This window comes from Aythya marila (assembly GCF_965140915.1).
Source record: "Aythya marila genome assembly, chromosome: 11".
Classification (NCBI taxonomy): Eukaryota; Metazoa; Chordata; class Aves; order Anseriformes; family Anatidae; genus Aythya; species Aythya marila.
Genome location: NC_139052.1, coordinates 15,303,342 through 15,322,984, shown reverse-complemented (window position 1 = coordinate 15,322,984; position 19,643 = coordinate 15,303,342). Strand labels below are relative to the sequence as shown.

The window sequence follows — 19,643 nt, the reverse complement described above, 5'->3', positions numbered from 1 at the left end:
AAAACGAGCAGCAGAGGAGGCAGGAGGTGAATCTCCCAGCAGATTTCCCCGCTATTTACCGGGCACAACCCGGGCAGGCTGCCGTGGAGCACCGGGCACAGCCCGGCGGGCGCAGCACCGCTCCGGGGAGCAGCCCAACTTCCAGCCGCACACCGAGAGGGGCGGCAGGCGGGGAACCCCTCGGCAGTGCTGAGTCATTTAAGCCGGGAAAAAAAATAAATAATAACAATTAAAAAAAAAAATAGGCTGCTGGAAAAACGCGCCTGGGTGCGCTGCCCCCCTTCCCTGGGGGGAGCTGCCCCGGGCTCACGGCAACTTCCCCGCAGGGGGAGGGAGCCGGCACTCACCAGGTAGGCTCCGACGGTGCCCTGGGCCAGCATCAGGGCGCACTCGGACACGAGGAAGAGCTGGATGCTGGAGAAGCAGGACACCTTCCTCCGCCGCCTCCGCTGCCGCGGCGCCCCGGCCCCCGGGAGCTCGCTGCCGCCGCCGCCTCCACCTCCACCGCCGCCGCCCGCCGAGCCCCGCTTCCCCGGCATCCTCCCGGGCACCGCCGCCGCCGCGGGATGGCGGCCCCCGAGGCTGCTCCGAGCCTTCCTCCTCCTCCTCCTCCTTCTCCTCGGGGTGCCGCTCACAGCAGCAGGAGCAGCAGCAGCCCGCGGCGGCTGCCTCTCCGCCCGCGGGCTGCTGCCATGGCCAGCTCGCCGCCTCCTCCTCCTCCTCCTCCTCCTCGCTTCTCTCCTCCCCTCGCCCTGCCGCGCTCCCTCTCTCCGCCGGATCCGCGCCCCCGCCGCCGAGGGGCGGAGGAAACGAGCACGGGGCTGGCGGCGGCTCCACGGGGCTTGGCGGCGGCTCCGCGGAGCCCAGCGCCGGGACGGGGCCGCTCCGCCTCCTCCCCAGCCTCCCCCGCCGTGCCCCAACGCGGCCCCGGCGGTTTTGGGGCCGGGCTGTGGGTGCGGGCAGCCCGGGAGGATCCCCCAAACCTCGGGCTGGAAGCTCCAGACACGGGGTGAGGGTGAGGTCCCGTCCCCCCCCCCCCAAGAGGCCCGGCCCTCGTCTTCCTCCTGGCTGCCCCGGCTTGGAAGTCCTCGCTTCGTGTTCTGCTGAGGGGTGGAGGGAGGCACTATAAATAACGCATGTTGGGAAAAATAAATAGCAGTGGATTCATGGAATATCCCGATTTAGAAGGGACCCACAAGGATAGAATCATACAATCTTTTAGGTTGGAAAAGACCTCCAAGATCATCTCATCCAACCTTTAACCTAGCACTACCAAGTCCACTGTTAAACCATGTCACTAAGCTCTACGTTTGGGCATTTTTTGGAAGACCTCCAGGGAGCTCCTTGCTCCACACAGGACCACCCAAAAATCAGACTGTGTGTCTCAGAGTGTTTCCCAAATACTGCTTGAACTCTAGTAGGCTCAGTGCCGTGACCACTTCTCTGGGGAGCCTGTTCCAGAGCCCAACCACTCCCTTGGCAAAGAACCTTTTCCTAACACCCAGCCTGAGCCTTCTTCTGTCACAGCTCTGTGCCATCCTCTTGGGTCCTATCACCGTTCACCAGAACGAAGAGATCAGTGCTTCCCCCTCATGAGGAAGCTGCAGGCCACCACAAGGCCCACCCTCAGTCTCCTCTGGGCTGAAAAAAAGCAACTGACTTCAGCCACATCTCATGCATCTTGCCCTCTAGGCCCTCCACCATATTTGTAGCCCTCTTTTGGTCACTCTCTAAGAGTTTTATGTCCTTTTTATATTTTGGCATCCTGAACAGCACACAGATCTCAAGGAAGGGCCTCTCCAACACAGAGTAGAGTAGGAGATGTCCTGTGTTGCGGCACCACTTCCATGTGGACAAGCTTTTGACCTGAGGCCTGTGCTTCGTGGCCACAGCTGTGTGTCATTCTGATGATGGCTTTTGTTGTCACCCCCACCTTGAGTTCTAATTTCAAGAGATATCTTCTTTTAAAAACCACTAATCATCACTTCTTCTATTACAGATCGCATTCCTTCTTGACGTAACAGCAAAACCTGATCTGCTTTGCTCTTCGAGCACACATTTCCAGTTCATTTCTGGCTGTACATAGGGGGCTGCTGCCACATATTTTTGTGTTATTCAACTCCCAGCTAAGTGGTATTGAACCATTTAGTACTGGTATGACAGTGGTCTTTGAGAAGAACAGTTTTCTATGGAAAAAGAAGGTTACGTTTTTCAAAAGTAACAACACGATTTAGATCCTTAATTTCATTTTCAAGGATGATTTAGGCCTCAGAACTCCTAAATACTTGGGAAGATGCTTTTGAAAATGGAAGTTAAGAACATCCTAATTTCTCACAGCATTAGCTAGTCATCACCAGTCACACTGGGAAGTCAAAAGAAGCATTATAAAGGAACTTACTTTTCACCTAGCAACCCTGTTGAGTTTCTTTTTCCAAAATGCTTGGGGGATTTTTTATCTTGCTCTTCTTTTATAGTACTTTCAATAAGTATGATGCTGAAAAATTAATGTTGAGCAGTCTCCACCTGAGTTGATGAACCTTTACCCAAGCCCGGAGCTGCAAACCATTGCCTGATAGCCGCGAGAGACCTGCCATGCTCAGCTGTTGCCCTTTGCTCATTTGCTGCCAACATCTCCCTCACATGCTGAACTTCAGATCTTTGCAAGTTCTCTAGAACTTCTGGGTTACAGTGGGTGTCAATACCTGTCCTAGGGCAATGGACTCCAACACTGATGGCCCAAGGCAACAGCACCAAACAGCTAGTGAGGAGAACAGTCTGGTAGCTGGGTGGTCTCGGTATCAATGACTGATGTCTATCAGTCTTTCAGACATGGAGCACCTCAGGAGATACACATCAAATGCTACCCGAGGCCTCAATTGCCAAAGTTTTTTCATGAGGTCATAAAAACTGGGCTCATCACATGTTTCTGCCAATTCATAAGGTGGCTGCTTTCCATCAAGAAAAACTGGTTCTTCCACCAACAGAAAAACGAAAAAAAAAAAAAAAAGCCATTTTCATGAATTCTCTTTAGATTAGAAAATTGCTCATCTCCTTCCTGTTTATTTAGGGACCACTGCTATAAAAATTCTGGTGTTAGAAGGCTAGAAAGGTCTCTATCTCCATATCTCCAGATAGAGAGATTCAGAGACTAATTCAATTAACATAGCTAGACAGATGCTTTGCTGCAGATGGATTTTATAGCGCGTTATAAACACGATAGATAATCTAACGGACTTCTTAATGGGTGAAAATAGAACAGCGTCTCTTAAAACACTTGAAGATTTAGAATTATGGCAGGACAAGTCTTGCAATTCCCTGCAAAAATAAAGTTTTGGAATTTGCTGGTCTTGCCAGTCAGCTTTTGGAGGCAGAGCCAGCTTATGCTCGGTTATGTGCTAAAGGCAGTAAAGGTCTGAAAACACATGTAACCCACCAAATGTGTACCTGGTGACCCGTGTGAGCTCCCACACATGCTTCTATTCAATGCATTTATTCAAGCTAGATGGTTTAAAGCTCTTGAATATATATATATATACACATATATATGCAAGTGCCATCACACATCATGGTCACGTCTTAGACATCCTGTTGTAGGAGTTTGTCCAGGAAGCAGATATACTGCTTGCCTGTCAGAAAGAAAACAGCTGCTATAAAAATCTAACTTTAATACTAATTATCTGAAACATCTGGTTAGTTAGTTTATTGCAGCAGAATACAATTATCAGTTAAATTGCCGTCCAGAGGAGACAGAATGCCTGGATTTTTTTCTCTTCTTTATTTTGTACACTTCCACTTATCTTCGTTAGAAAAAAATCCTCCTGTATTGCTCTGCTGGAAGAAAGAATGGAGGTCTTGTGTCTCCAGCCAAGTACTTCAGTAGACCTAAGCTTGCCTCCTGTGAACTTTTAACACACCGCATTCCTGAGGGATCTAAGTCGAGTGCTTTAGGGATGGACAAGTGAACTGTTTGGATTTAATAGTTAATTATTGTTACACCCAAACAGTTTTTCTAGTCTAAATTGACCCAGCTTTAATTACTAATGTGTGGAATGCTAATGTTCATGGATTATCATTAGCACAGAAAGGACTTTGTAACTAGAATAGTCCCTTTTCCTTAGGGCTCAATAGTTTTGTCAACACAATTCTCAGCTATTTCTCTGACCAAAGCAAGCATTAACAATTCCTCCCCACCCCTCATGATAATTTAAATTAAATTTCTTGCAGTCATCCTGTCAGATTTTCATAAACACTTGGATAGCTGGGAGGCAATGTGCTGTGGTAGATAAGGTTGAACACTACAGACTTAACAGAGTTGGCTCCCCTGAGACATTCTTGCTATATCTTGTCTGCTGGACATCTCCATGTTGAGTACCTGTGGGTTTGTGTCAACTTTCACCTTTGGGTAACCTTAGCAGCTGAAGTTTTCTTGATCTATCACCTTATTAAAACATTTTTTTGTTTAAATTGTTTTGTTTTTCTCCCCTCCCCCCCCCCCCCCATTCATGGTTAATCTCAATGAAATTTAGCTATTTAGTCGTGTTTTGTTACAAGGCAGGTGTAACTTGTTTCATCTGTATCTAGAACCACTACCTGTGGTTTATGGGGGTCATGACTGGCATGGGAGAAGAGCTATGAAGGAGTGATGGCTTTAGTGAAGCACTTAACTCAAATCCCACACCTCAAGGGGCAAAAGTGCAAACTTAGAAAGAAAATCCAAAGTTAACCATCAAGCAGTGTTGGCAACAGGAGGAAGAACAGGAGAGTAGTGACTTTCCTTAAATAGAGCTGGTGGAAACCTCTTCTGTGAAATGTGCATCTCTACAGTTGTCATTACAGCCATATTCCCAAACCCTCCGGATTTATTTTACAGTCCGGGGAGTTAACGAGTGCCTCATCCAGTTCAACCGCACTGGAGCAGCAGTGGGCACCCGTTGTACCTGTTCTTGCTGAGGATGCCGCACAGAAAAGCAAGGAGAGGTGCTAAGAGAAGACAGTGGTCTCATAGGAGACACATCTGTCCTGTGGCATGGATTAAAAAATTTCAACAAAAGCAGTGCTACAACCCTAATTATTATTATTATTATTTATTTTGCCAAAGCTGCTCATTGCAGGGCTCTGAGCATTTTCTGCAGGGCGACTGTTTCATTGCTCTCCTTGACACTGCTGTACACTGGGAGCTGCTATTAGAGTTTGATACTCACCCAAGTGTCTAAATCCTCACCCTTCCCTGCAGCTATGGTTTTATGACAGGTGTTTGTACAGTGCGATATTAAGGCTTCTCTCTTGCCCTGTGGTCCTGGGTGCCAAGCTAGTTGCAAATCACTGTTAATTTGGTGTAATTGAGGTCTCTTCCAACCTAGAAATTCTGTGATTCTGTGATTCTGTGAATTGTGAGAGCTACAGAGGAGTATCATCTTGAGAGCCACCTTTGGGGCACGCCTGTGGCAGTCTGCAGGCTTGATGCTTGTTCTGCCCTTTCATCTGGCAGAGTAGATGCTTCCACCTGGCTGCTAGGAGGTCATAGCGCAGCATTATGTGCCGGAAAATAACGTTCCTGAGAGGCCTGCATTCTGCTTTATTCAAAATTATGCCAGTGAAGTTAAAGTCAGACGCAGCTGTCTTGGATATCACTCTCAAACTACACCCATCTGGGTTTCTCTCTGGGACTGTGCAGCCATGTTAAGGCCAATTTTCATTTGCTTTAAGCTATTTGGATGAAAAGAAAACTCATGTGCTGCCAAAATGGATTTGCATGTAGCATAAATCGTGTCTCCTCAGCACTCCTGCCTGGTCCTACTGTGCACATTTGTCTGAGCGAAGGCTTGGATGTAAAGGAAGTGAGGAGTAACTTCAGATACGTTCAAAGAGCAAGGAAGAACACATAAATAAATAAGAAACCCCAAGATGCCAGCCAAGAGGCTTTTCCTTGGGATTTCTTTGAAATTGTAATTCTCTGGTGCAACATCTTGTGGGTCACCTGGCACAGGAGGGAGGTGACAGGAGAGGATTTTGATGATCTACCAGCATAGAAGGGGAGTATGAGTATGCACATCAGCCAAGTGTGTACAGCAGAAGGGAGGGTTGAGATGGGTACGGCATGTAGATGGATCAGCAGTCATCATTTCCAAGATACCATGATGCCAGCAGCTTTAATGCAATTTCTTTCTATAAACACTTCTGACTTTACTGCCTTGCTATTTTGAGTCCTGCTGGAGACTTGGACTCATTAAAAAGGCATTTCCTTCAGACAAGCTGATTAGATAGCTGTTCCTTCCCCCAGATGATGAAAAGCTGGAGAACACCTTAGTGAGACTAAAAATTGCAGAAAATTAAGACACGTTATTTTAACAAGAGGTGCTGGTTCACCTTGAAATCTCCTACTATGAAAACAGTTTAAAAAAAAAAAAAAAGAAAAAAGAGGAGATTCATAAATGCAAGAATTGTATGACATGTCTACAATCTACATTGTATAAACCTGGCTCCTAACCTCTAATTATGGTTTTCCCAAATAAATGAAACTCAAATCTGAAGGGAGCTGAGTAATCTCTAATGTCATTGACTCCACAAGACCTGAGGGCATGCGACACTTTTACAGGGAAACTAAGCACCCAGCAGGATCGTGGTCTAAATGGGAATCAGAATGACTTCTGAATTAAAGCAATGTGATTTAGCAAGCACAGTGTAATTGTGGAGTACCTGCAAATATTGATATCAGCCTGACGCCTCATTTAGTAGGAAAGTTAATTTGCAGAATCAGAAATTGAAAGGCAAATTACTGGACAATAGACTACCACTTTTCTGACTGTTAATCAGCATCTCATAAGGAAGTGATTGTCCAAACTATAAGGTGACACACAAGAAAAATATTTAATTTCTTTATTCTAAGGATGAGACATTAAACTCTAACTCTAGAAGATAATTCTATTTAGTCAGTCAAAAAAAAAAAAAAAAAAGAGGGGGGGGGAGAGTAGATGTGGGTATGTGGGTGTGAATTGTTATCTGTTTGTATTTTACAAATTGTTGTGTATTTATGAAACAACTAAGATCCCAATGGCAGGAACACCTTATTACAAATGTTCTGCTTTCCTGCCACTGTCACACTCCGGAAAATGTTCTTGGCCAGACTCATCCGTGGCTGATGATGCAGCAGAAGGCAATGTTCCCTGGAGTCAGTAAGAATTTGTCTTCCAGGTGGCGGGGTGGTACAAGAAGTGATGGTGCCATCTTTTGTGTAGGAAGTCACACCAAGCTCTCACACAGGCACAGTTGCTGGTGATACACGCTACTTCTGCCCAGCTCTGAGCATCAGTCTTAGTGTGTCAGCCCAAAGTTCATCCCTGGGATTACATTGTGGCCCTTTACTTTGTTTTTCTTTTTTTTTTCTCCCCTCTCTCTGCTCGCCCCCCTTCCAACAATCACCTTCTACTTCCTAAGTAACTTCATGTAATAGCAAAATGCAGCAGAAGTTTATATGCAAGTTTTCCATGTGTTTTGGACCATGGGGGCTGTAAGCACTTTGAAAGCACCTAGGGTTCTAACCAGACACAAAACAGCTGTTCCCTTGCACTTCTTGCTAGATAATAATTTGAAGGACCCAATACTTATAAATCACATTGGCTACCTAATAAACAAATTATGTACAAAGATACTCAACAGCATCTTGAAATCTAGCCCTGTGTGCACAGCCTGTCTTCCTGTCGAGCCTTTTATTTACTGTCCACGATGATATTCTCTGTGGATCTTGAACTTTTGCATGAATGCTTTCAATCTGCTGTTCATGCTTCCTTTACTCAGCACAGTCATATTTTGTTCTCTGGATGTTATGTGCAGCATGAATCTGTCTCATGACACTGGTCCCTGAATTTATTGAAATTACTGGTGTATCTATTTGCAGAATAGACTTTATCAAAATTTCTGACCTGGTAGCAACGTGTCTTAGGGCTTTGCTGGATTAGCCTGGATCTTCCTCTTGGAAGTGACTCTCGTGTGTGATTTTTACAGTGAGTTTGTGGTATTGGAGTCTGTAATACACGTTGCAGCTGTAGGTGAAAGACCTGCCACGTACCACTGTGGGCAATATTCTATCAAGCTAAGATAAGGGTCTTTCTTCATGGGACAGTTTTAAGCTAAATATAGAGCAGATAGTTTTAAAAAGTGTCCTCTGCTCTCCACGAAAGAACCAAGACTATTAGCAAACACAAAGTAGGAGCAGTGCAGGCAGAAGGAGGAGCTGCATTGACAGTGTCTGTTGTGCTGTTGCATGCCAGCTTCTCCAAAGGAAAGCAGCTCCCATAGGCTAATTTTTAGGGTTTTTTTTGGCCAGAACTGGATTCTCTTGCCCCATCAACTAATGCGTGATATCAGTTCAGTTCAACAGCAGCTTCTTCTTAGCAGCTACCAGTGCTGTTGGGTGTTACCTTATATACTTATGTAATTTCAGTTGAGCTAACTTGATGTAAAAGAACACCCTTTTGTCACCTTAGCTATACCAATGCCTTCGGGCACCATAAGGTCAGTCACCATCTTTTTGACTGATTACATATCCCTGAGCTGAATAGTGATCTCCTGGGTTCACCTTAATAAGCAATGACGTGCCTTCGAAAACTGGCAGCAACATGAGAATATAGCGAGTATTTTTGCCAAAAATAAATGTTTCTCTTGGGTCTCATACTCTGCTATAAGCTCTTGCAGTAGTTGACTTCCAGCATTGTTGACAGCCTTTGGTCCTCAAGAGGTTCATACACAGCTTATGAGAAGCAAATAGAGACCCTAGGAAAGAAGTTGGATAATTTTACTTATTTCATTCTAGGGGATGGTGATTAGTCCTCACCGTGCTTTATTGCTTCAACTTTGAGAGGTAGCAGAATCCCTATATTCCTCTGAGTCTGTGAAATCAAGTGAGACTGAAGTGTCTGTAACACCCTGTTGTAATAAATAATGTCGGAGTATACTAAATGGAATTTAAGGCAACGGTCATCTGTCATAAACACTTGAACCGAGTGCAAGACGACCTTTATGAAGGTACTACAATAGGCTGCAGACCATGCTGCTGCTGATTTCTTGAGGAACTGTAGGCATCCAAGGACCCTCGTAGTCCTGCTGCAGCTTTTTTTGTCTTTAAGGCCTTAGCTGCAGGAAATTCCTCTTATGAAGGGCCCTTACAGCATTTGCTATGAAGGAGTCTAATCTCTCTGAAGTAATGATAAAAATGCAGGACTGAGGAATGCAGAGGAGATGGGAGTTGTTGACCTCACTGGAACTCAGATAAGTCAGTGGAAGATAAAGAGAACTGCACCGACCTCCAATATAAAAACAGGGCGATGCAAGGAAAGGTCAAAGAATTAAAACAAGTCATTTGATAGCACCTCAATAAGGCGGCAAAGAGTTTCTCTACTTGACCTTTAAATAAGCAAGGCCAATTGGGGAAAAAAATGGCCAATTCCTATCGCTTTACAGTAAGTAATGGAGCCCACAGTTTTGGATGCCGTAAAAGAACAGATCTCCTGTGACCAACCCCTCAGCAGAAAAGCAGGATATGAGAGAGGAGGGTTTTACTAAAGGAGATTTGCAAGCCTATTATCTTGATGCTTCTCAAACACAGCCCCATCTGAATCCAGTTCTAGAGCATTTAATGAACATGGAGAAAACGGAGCAAAATGAAGAGCAACAACAAGAAAAGTCTGACAGATTCCTATAAAAACTGTTTTCATGCTCCACTTTTCATTGACATTTTAAGAAGAAAATAATTGGGTTACAGAAAATGCCCTGAAAGCTCCAACATGAATGTTTGCTGTTTAGGTAGAGTGACCTGCAGGTGAGCACTCAGCAGTTAGTTTCCATTTAAAAAGAGCCACAATTTCTCTCTCCTACATTTGCAGAGTGTGAAGAGTTGTCTGCAAGCAAAGAATGACATTCTGCTAATGCTGAGGGGAAGTATAGCAGAGAATGGCATGGCTAGTTCAAGTGAATTAAAATATAGTTGATCTCTCACTATTCATTTAAAATTCCCTCCCTTCTAGATTAAGAAACTAGTCCCATACGTAAGAGGGGGCATCAAGAGTTTGGACTCATTCCCCCACTAAAATTGTTTATTTACCCAGGGGAGACCACACGCACTTAAGAAATTTACTGACATGGCCTAACCTAGTGAAACAAATAGTCTTGAAAAATTGTTTTCCGAGATATTTAGTGGCATTTGATGCCATAAAACCACCACAACTATTATCGTCACCACAAGGAGGAGAATTATGTCCCATTGCCAACCCCAGCTCCCTAATTTCTTCTTCTGGTCTGCGCAGGAGATACATGAGTAATGACAGCCACTTGTGAATATCATCCAGTATCAACCTTCACAGCTGTATCTTGGCTTCTTTTCTGGTGTTCAAAGTCTCTTTTCTGAAAACATCCTGACTATCAATTACCGAGGATATGTTTGGTTGCATAATTATGGATGAAGGACAGTTGTACAGAAGGCAACATATATATCTATGCTAATATAAAAATCTCCCTGTAAATCAATCATAAATGTCTCTTCAATGATTTATGACTAGTATGTGGAAGCTGAGAGATAGCTTTGAATGCAGATTTTATTATAAATTATTTCCTAGAATTTTTGTCCTAAAGGCAATCGGTTACTATTATTAATAGTCTGTGTGCATCACATTGAAGCGAAATAGAGTACAACGTCTTAAGACAATAAATAACATCAACAAACTTTCTTGTACAACTTCCTCTGTGTGGATATATATATCATTAGTCTTTTCCCAAGCAGAAGATTCTTGATTCTTTCCTGTCTTAAAACCAAAGAAAAATTGCAGTTCTGAAACAGCGCCGTGAAGTTGTACTTCTGCTAAGAGAAGGAGAATCAAGCTCTTTTCATAAATAAACAAATAAATAAATAAATCATCTTTTGTAGAATTCAACTTTGTTGTTTTACATAAATTGCAGCAGTGCTGAACTGACCTGTTGGGATCGAAGTTCCAGAGGCCCCACTCTGCCAAGTACAAAGTCTGTCTCCACTCTTGTCTTTGTAGATATTCATTTACCACCTGCACCATACGATATGGTAACGATCATTCACTGATTTTCACTGCAGTCATTCAATTACATCAACATATTTTTTCTTGATCAAGCTGAGTAGACTGCCAGTGAACTAATGCTGTGGTTTGCCAAAATAGCTCATTACCAGATCTGATCAAAGTATTTATATGATATTTTCCTTACCGTTGTTTTTAGTGAGAGTTGCTTTCCCTGTAATAAACATGCATATTTGTGTGAAACATTTTGTTTGTGATTTTTTTTACTGAAAGCAGTATATTTTGTTTACTTGATTTTCTGTCACAATTATTCTTTCAGTAAATAAAAACTACAATGTTGATTTTCATACCTTTTATCTATCTTTTCCTCTGTGTTTATCAGAGAAATTCATTGAAAAATGTAAAAACATATCCATTCTAAGCTTCAAAATGGAAACTGAGACATCAACATTTTTGTCAAATTGCTTTTTCTATCTTGACTAATTAGCCAGCTGTAAGGGCAGAAAGTATCTTATAGCTCCCTGTGTATTATGAATTAGTGTAATACTGCTGACATTACCCAGGGAAACCATAATGGTTTTCACATCCTACTGAGCTTTTTGTGGTTTTATTTTTCCTAATAGCAGCATTAGAGGGGCACATTTACTTGCTTGACCTGATTTATGAGTACATTTTATTTGTGGGGAGATTAAATTCTGGTGGGTTGGATCTGTTTGGGTTTCCTCGATAGCCTCTGATTAGTTTTGGTACCAGTAGCCCTTGCAGTAAATCAGGTGTCTCAGCTGATTGACAACAAAGTATGGCTGTGACTCATTACCTGGTAGACGAGCCCTTGCTCGTTTGGTAACTCATTAAACTGAGAAGATTATTTACAATATTTGCAGCCACCCCAGCCATGGTGGCACTTAGGGCACTCAAAATTTCTATATAAAATGTGAAATATTTGATAGTTCATAGATGACTCATTAAGATCTGAACTTCAAGACATGCTTTTCTGAGGACAGCTCATCTGGGTGGTGAATGTGACCCTCACTGAGCTCCAATGGTCACCTGGCAGCATGAAGAATGTCCCCTGCCTTTGTCCAAGGTTAATGTATGTGAGGTTTTCTTCGAAACTCAGTATCTCTGCAGTTCTTTAACCTGCACACTGAAGTGCAACAAAGAAAGTGCATCCCTAAAGACACGCAGGTCCCAGCTGCCATGCTCATTTTTTTGGAAGTCAGCCACGTAGGCCCTGTAGAAACTGCACAAGGACAGGCTTCAAGGTGGAGGTGGCGTGAGCGCTGCTGAGATAAAGAAGTCCCTGAGCCTGGAAACATGCCTAAGACGAGCCTGAGGGCAAGATAGTGCCTGATGCTTGCAGAGCATCTGAAGTCGCTCCTAAAAGAGGAAAATTGCAGCAGCAAGTTTAGTGGTTGATCATCTCTGTTATTAAACATCATCAACATTTCATTAAATTTCTTTCTTTTTATCATGTTTTGGTGTTAATGCTAGTAAAATTTTAGTGCTCAAATATACTCCTTGACTCCATGAACTGTCATGCCATTCCTAAAAACTCACAACCGTACCAGCGCATCTACACTTCAGCAGCAAAACCAGTCCCCAAATTGCTGTGTCCACCTTTACGGCCCTGCCAGGAGGATCCTGGCCCTTCTCATTGTGATATTTGTTTTATCGTCACTTGGATGTCTAGTCTGTCACTCGGATGGCAAGCAATCCGAGACAGGGTCTGTACTCATGTTTTCCATTAAGCAGCGAGCACACAGCAGAGGCAGAGGGGGATATTAAATAATAATGACAATAATAATACATCTGATAGAGTTCAGTTCCGCTTTAGCACTAAATGGAAAGCTGAAAGCCTCCCTATGGATCTTTTCCATCTTGAGCATCAATGAGTGTAACAGATGCATCAGTTTTAAATCAGCGCCTTGCATGACAAATAATACTGATCCATGTGGTTAGGAAATCTGGGCCTAACTGGCACAGTTTGGTTGGCTGCAAATGATGCTGCTGTGTTTGCAATGTCACCTATAAAATCTATAGATGGGGACCACTTTTTTAACTGGAGCAAAACAACATAGATTTCTTGAAATGGCACGAGTCCTTTACCTCCAACTTGATAGGACTCTTATGAAATAAAAATAAAAATGATGAAAATAAGACTTTCTTTTATGATTTAAAAAACACCTGCAAACAGGAAAGGATTAGTAAAAACCAAAAGAGGAATGAGGAAACAACTGGCGATGAAAACCACTGATCCATTTAAATACAGATGAAACGATTTGGCCATGCACTGGGAAGGAATATTAAACAGATACAAGCTATTAATTTTCACTGAGGGTCAGCTTGGGAGCTCAAGTAGCAGGCAAGGTTCAAGTTAACCCTTCACAGCAGGGAGGATCTCACCATAAATCACAGGTTCTTCCTGAGCTCACAGACATTGCAATTTGGGGTCAATTGTGTTAAAGTGCAAGGAGGGGTACATCTTCCTTGTCTCCTACCAGCATTGTGCTTAACATGCCAATCTCTGCTGGGGGCTGCTGCTACAGCTCCTGTAATATCTGGGAAATGTTTTGGACAGGTGATAATGTTTGTAGAAAGAAGGGACCATTTTGAAAGTGGAAACTCATCAAAAATTACCAGGAAAGCTAGCAAATGGCAAAATCGGGATGAAGAAATATCGATCCCTCTCATTTATTTCTTACAGGTCCAGGGGGAAAGGCTGTGTGGTGAGACCAGTCTCCATGAAACATGCAGTTTCTGCTATTAGGGCTTCTCCTGGGAGCAGAGACCTTCCAGCTCATAGGTCAGCATCATACATTGCAAACTCCCTGCCGGCTGGACTCTCCCGGTGGTTTTTAATGGCTTCAGAATTTGAGCATCCTCCATGGTGAGCTGAACAAACATGAAACTTGTATAAGACTTCAGGAGGTCACTGGCTTATCTTTAATTTTGAGGTACAAACTCTCTGCTCAGTTTTGTTGGAGGGGAAGAAGGATGCTGGGAAAATATGGGCACTTAATGCGAGGAATTTCAGCCTTGATGCATTTATTCTGAGCACTCCTCCTATAACAGAGCACTTATCACCTCTCAGCTGCCTACCCAGCCAACTTTTTGTCCTTGTCCTTAAAAAAAAATAAAATAAAAAATTAAACTGTACAAGAAATCACTGCATTTGTCCACAGGGGACAATAAATGCCACTCTACTCAAACCTTACTACTCTTTCAACTATTCCATTCCCTACTGCTAAAAATAACAACGTGAATGCCTTTACATCAGTCTTTTCTATTACGATTAAGACTGTGCCAGTCATAAAGGTCACCATAAGATAGACTACAGACCACAAATCCCCACCTGCCAGCATGACCAACACGTTAAACATTGGAGTGCAGCTTGGTCAAGTGACTAGTCTAGAGTGAGAAATGAAATCAATACCCACTCTGGTGAGAAATGTTAAAGATGAGCATCCACCGTCGGCTATATTCAGGTGGCTGAGAGTCTGGAGTGCCTTATTTTCATGTTTTTACCCTAGAAGTTACCTTAAAAATCACCCCTGAAACTCTGTAGCAATGGCAACTTACTCCTGCAAGCCTGTCTTTGAGTTTATCCAGGCATTCCTGCCGGGAAGGACCTGCTCTGCCTGGCTGTACTGGGGAAGATTTGGGTTGCTTCTGCCTGTGAAAAACTCTCCAACAAAACTGTTGTAGCTGGTCGAGGGGGATTGTATTTCTATCCCTCACAAGAGAAATATTCCAGGTATAGCTAGATGTGTTTTTAATGAGTGGAGTGTGGAGTAAAAGCCCTTATGCCCCCCTGTTCTCCCTTCCCAACTCTCTCTGTTGTGTCATATCCTTCCAAGACAAAAGGCTTGTAAGTGAAATATATTGTGCATAAATCCTAACAGTAACTGCTTTTCCTAACGAAATCCTTTAACCATGTTTGTAATGTGTTCAGCACCAAAACACACGGCAAATCCGTCAATGGTGATTTCAATAACCTCTGCCACCATTATACCATGTTACATCTTATTGAATCTGATTTAACCATAGGTGTTTATAGAGGGCAGGCTGATCTCTGTCTCCATAACTATTTTTCAGTTGTATCATTCTCTATTTGGTCTTTGAAGGCAGCTCGATTTTCTTCTTCTACATTTTATTTGGCTTTCAAAGTTGCCTCAGTCAAGCAAACAAATGGGAGTTCAGATTGATCTTATTTCTGTTTACAACAGGTTGATCTTGAGTTCAGAAGTATCACCATTTAAAAAAGAAGTGAAGTTTTAGTCATGAATACTGGAGTGTGTTTTATGTGCAACCTTCTGGTCTTGGAAACAAAGAGAAAAACTGAAGCATTTAGCAAGTATGTTCCTTGAATATGTATTTTCAGGTCAGCCTTAAAGGCAGCCTCTTCACAAAAGCAAATCCGATACTGAAGCTGTAAGTCCCGACGCATTCTTAAAACTTGGCCCTGTCTGAAAAATAATTAATAAGAAGAAATAAAATTATGTTTGTGTAACCTTTCCATAGAAGATACGTCTAATTGGTACAGATATCAGTGCAAAGAGAAGCACTCGGAAGAAGCTTTGATTACAATTCACATTGGGACACTGCTTACTAAAGGGCAATCACTTCTTTCATTAATTGCTTTAAAAATAAGATTTAGAGAAAGCTTCTTATGAAATAATTATGGGACTCTAATGATTCCTGTTGCAATCTATGGCAATGTTTCCATTGAGTTCAGTGGGAGAAAGTTGTACCCTCTCTTTCAACAGCAGCAAGCAAAGCCACAGCTTGGATTAGCCCATTTGTTTCACCTGGGTTTGGTTTTAAGGAAATTGGCTGCTGAAGAGGTGAGTGTGGCAGAGAACTGCCAAAGCTGCAGGTCTGGTTCTGGCTGCTGAATGGAAAACACATGCATAACAAACACCTCAAAAAGTGCAAGAGAGAAAATTAAGTCTGGATATGTTTCATCTCTCCAGGCAATTTTTCTTCCTAGGTTACAAGAATCTATTCTTTTCGGTTGTTTAATAAAAAAAAAAGTCACAGAGTGTAATTGTTAAAACGAGCGGTGGGAAATGCAACAGCCTGACAAGAAATTACATGTCTTATTTATCTCCACCTAAGTTGCTCCTCCAGGAGGTGCATGCTGGTGAAATGTATTGCATTCGAACGTGCGCCTCCAATGCTTGTCAGAGTTATTTCCCCATGGCTCTGCAGCAGTTTCTTCCCCACCGTTAAGTCCTGTAGGTAAATACAAACCCAGGCCTGGACTACCTATGGTCTTACTAGAGCCTCATTCCTCCCCTGCCCTTGCTATTAATGCTGAGGCAGGAATGAAGCAAACGAGGCAGAACTGGAGTTCTGTGGGTGGCCTCCTGGCTGTAGGAAAAATTAAATCAAAGCTCAAGGAGTAGATATCCCTGGGGAAGAGGGTTGGTGCTTACAAGCTTTCTCTGCAGATGCTTGAAAAACTGCCAGAGCACGATGCACAGCACGCAGTCCAAGATCAACGGGCTTTGGCTGGAGTATAGACCTGGAGAGGTATGACAAGAAGAAAATAACATTTGGGGTACATTTGATTCATGGAAGGTGCAGTATAAGTCAGATCCTGATTAACCCGATTGGAATTCTTCTGTGCAATGATTTAACAGGATACTGATGTGCCGATAGCATTTGCACTCAGCTTAGTTAATGTTGGTACATCACACTCCTGTCCTACAAAAATACGCTGGCTTTCACAGATAGCAATCTGAGGGCATCGAGGGTCTGCTGGGATGGATGGCTTCTTCTTCTGAGGAACGTAGCTACTATTTTGATCAGTGCAGTGTAAAAAACCTGAAGGGAATTTAAATTAGATTTAAATTATTTCTTCAATTTTGCCGTCCTTATGTATATTGGGAAGAAAGAGAGCAAGCAAATAATGAACAATATTGCAATTATACCTTCAGAGCGTTTGGCTTATGTAGGGCAACTGGGCCAGCAGATGGTGAATGCAATTTGATGTACAAAAGTATGAAATAACTGATCTGGACAGAAGGATTAAAGTGGTGTGTGTGTATAAATTGCACATGGATCACAAAAAGTATATTGGGCTATTATGGGAAATCACTGAAGCCTGAGCACAGATGCTGCAAAAGACAAGAAATCAAACTGCACTGGCACAGTAACAGAAACAAAGACAAAAGGTGAGAGTGCTATTGTTTTAGTCTTTTGTGCATGGTGCACGCTTTGATCCGCTGGAAGAAGAGAGCTGCCTTGGGGCAAGGCACCGAGGGATCTAGTTGGGAGCAGAAAATTCACAGAGACTGGGCTAACTGACAGAGTAAGCTACCAGAAGACGTGATTATAGAAAAACATCTTTAAGGAAAGGCTCCATCAGGGTGTTGCATTTCTTATACTAGCCCTCAACAAGACAGAGCATCTTATTAGTGTTGGCAAAGTGGGCCTGGGTGGGGAAAAAAAGACCAGGCTCGCTCTTCCAAAGCACAATGCAAGCACAGAATATGTAAAATGAGGACATGCACTTGAGAGTACTTAATGGGAAGCACCAAGTTTTTAGTTGGTAATAGCCACTTAATCAAATAGGCCTTATATAAAGTCCTTCTAATCCTAGCTCATCAGCTGAAGTTATGCATCGCTGGGGTACTCCCAGGACAGAACTATAGTTTAGCTGGTAAAGAAGACTAAACGATACCAGGAAATTTGGGTGATGCTTCAGGTTGTGTTGCTCACTCCCTAAGGGGATGTGTGCACTGGTGGGGATCCCTGGGGACATCCTGGCTGAGCTGGCTCCCAACATGGGCTGGGGGATGGCAGACACCGATGTGCCTGCATTGCTTTGGGAGCCTCCCTCTGTCTCTGCACTGCTCCATGTGGTGCTGTGCATCCCAACCCAGAAATGTTTGTGTTTCCTGCTGAGCTTTTCTAACAAATGAGTGGTGCCATGGAGTCTCTGCTGATCTGAACTTATGTCTTACTGCCTTCATGCTTGGGGAAGATTATAATGTATGGCTAACATAGACCAGCAGGACATCACTGTTTTCCTTATTTCCTAGCTGGCTAAGGTACTTTTGGCTGGACATTTGGTGGGTGGAGAATTGCTTCAGTTCATTTCCCATCCGTAACCGAGTGAATCAACTCATTTAGGCAGAGCTCTGATTAACAGACCTGATGTAGAGGCATGAGGAAGTTCTTACTTGCTTTTCTGTCCACCCACAGTCACACAGTCCAAAATCAAATTAAAACTTCACCCTAGAAATGTGTCCTTTTGTGCGATGCGCTTAATTCCTGCAAAGAACCCCAGAGTGCTGAGGAGTCAGAATGGCACAGCCTTAAGGGCTGAAGAGCAGTAAAAACCTGACTTTTGGATTTAATGTCTGGAATAGAAAATAAGAGTACTGGAGAAAATCAGTTTAGGGGAAGTAAAAATGGATATTAAAAAAAAAAAAAAAATAGTTTTCTCCAGCTTTGGATTATTTACCTTTATAAACTTTTCTCCCTTTTAAAAAATCAGTTCTAGGTCAATATTTTCAGTAAAAATTCCTGTCTCAGCATGAAGAGGCAAATCCTTTCAGCTTGAAAACCTACTCCTGCAAATGCCATGCCAGAAATGAGATATTTCGTTTGAAAAATGTGTACGTGGAAGTTAGGACATAAGAATCTGCTCCCCTCACTTTTTCTGTCCTTCATTGTTAGCCTAAGTCAGCTTGAATGCATAGTCTCAGTCTGTCTGAATCACTATTAGGGGGAAATGCTCTTGCTGAAAATACTTCAGCTGGATCCTTTTCTAGAGCCACCAAATCCTTAGATACCAGTTCTGTTTTGTCTTCTTTTTTATTCCCTTCTTTGGAAATCTGGGGGCTGACAGATGGAAATGAGAAATATGCTAACTTGTTTGACTGTTTCTTGCTCTTTCTCTGCTCCTGTGGATGATCTCCACTGCCCCAAATCCCCAAACCTGCCTACATCTACAAAGGAGGTGTCAAGCTGGAAGACAGGCCAGTGATACATAAGCCAGGAGCATGGGTAAATTTGTAGTAATTAAGGTGGAGACCTGAAACAAAAGCAACCCTTAAGGGATAGGTTAGCATTAGTTAGCTTTAAAAGAAATTACAGGAGTGTGCTCAGACCTTATTAGTGGATATTCCCTGGGTAGAGAATACATAGGAAATCTTAAGAGTTAAGCTGAAAAAGAAAAGCTTCAGCAAGGGTTGCTTGGCTCATACGAAGGCCAAAAAGGATTTCATTTAAATTTAATTTAGCGGGAGTTTTCTGGCTAAGAGATGTGACCTGCTCTCTTTGCAACTTCGCTCTTAGAGCAGAATTCGCCAACATGCCACCTCTCCAGCTCTGGCAGTAGGCAGAAAGGACAGGCTGAGTACAACAAACTGCCTGCACCAGCAAAGAAAACCCATAGCATGGGTGCCAAAGCAGGTACCGGAAAGAAATTGGACCCCAAATACATGACATGTGAAACAAGGCAGCAAGGAAAGTCCGTTGTCCCCATCTCCACCAGACCCCACCTTTAGCAGAGAAAAATTGCTGATAATTAAGTGTTATATTTGGCATGTGGTGTCTTTTGGCTTCCTTAAATTCTATCCCTTCTCCCTG

The 19,643-nt window shown here is 43.1% G+C and overlaps 1 protein-coding gene across 1 annotated transcript in view; it reads right to left on the bottom strand.

The window, feature by feature from the left end:
- The window catches only part of SLCO3A1 (solute carrier organic anion transporter family member 3A1), a 124,837-nt gene extending 124,233 nt beyond the window's left edge, over positions 1-604 (bottom strand). The window contains exon 1 of the mRNA XM_082768831.1: positions 348-604. Coding sequence (XP_082624957.1) covers positions 348-539 — 192 coding nt within the window. The 5' untranslated portion in view covers positions 540-604. The remainder of the gene's footprint in view (positions 1-347) is intronic.
- Positions 605-19,643: the final 19,039 nt, after the last annotated feature.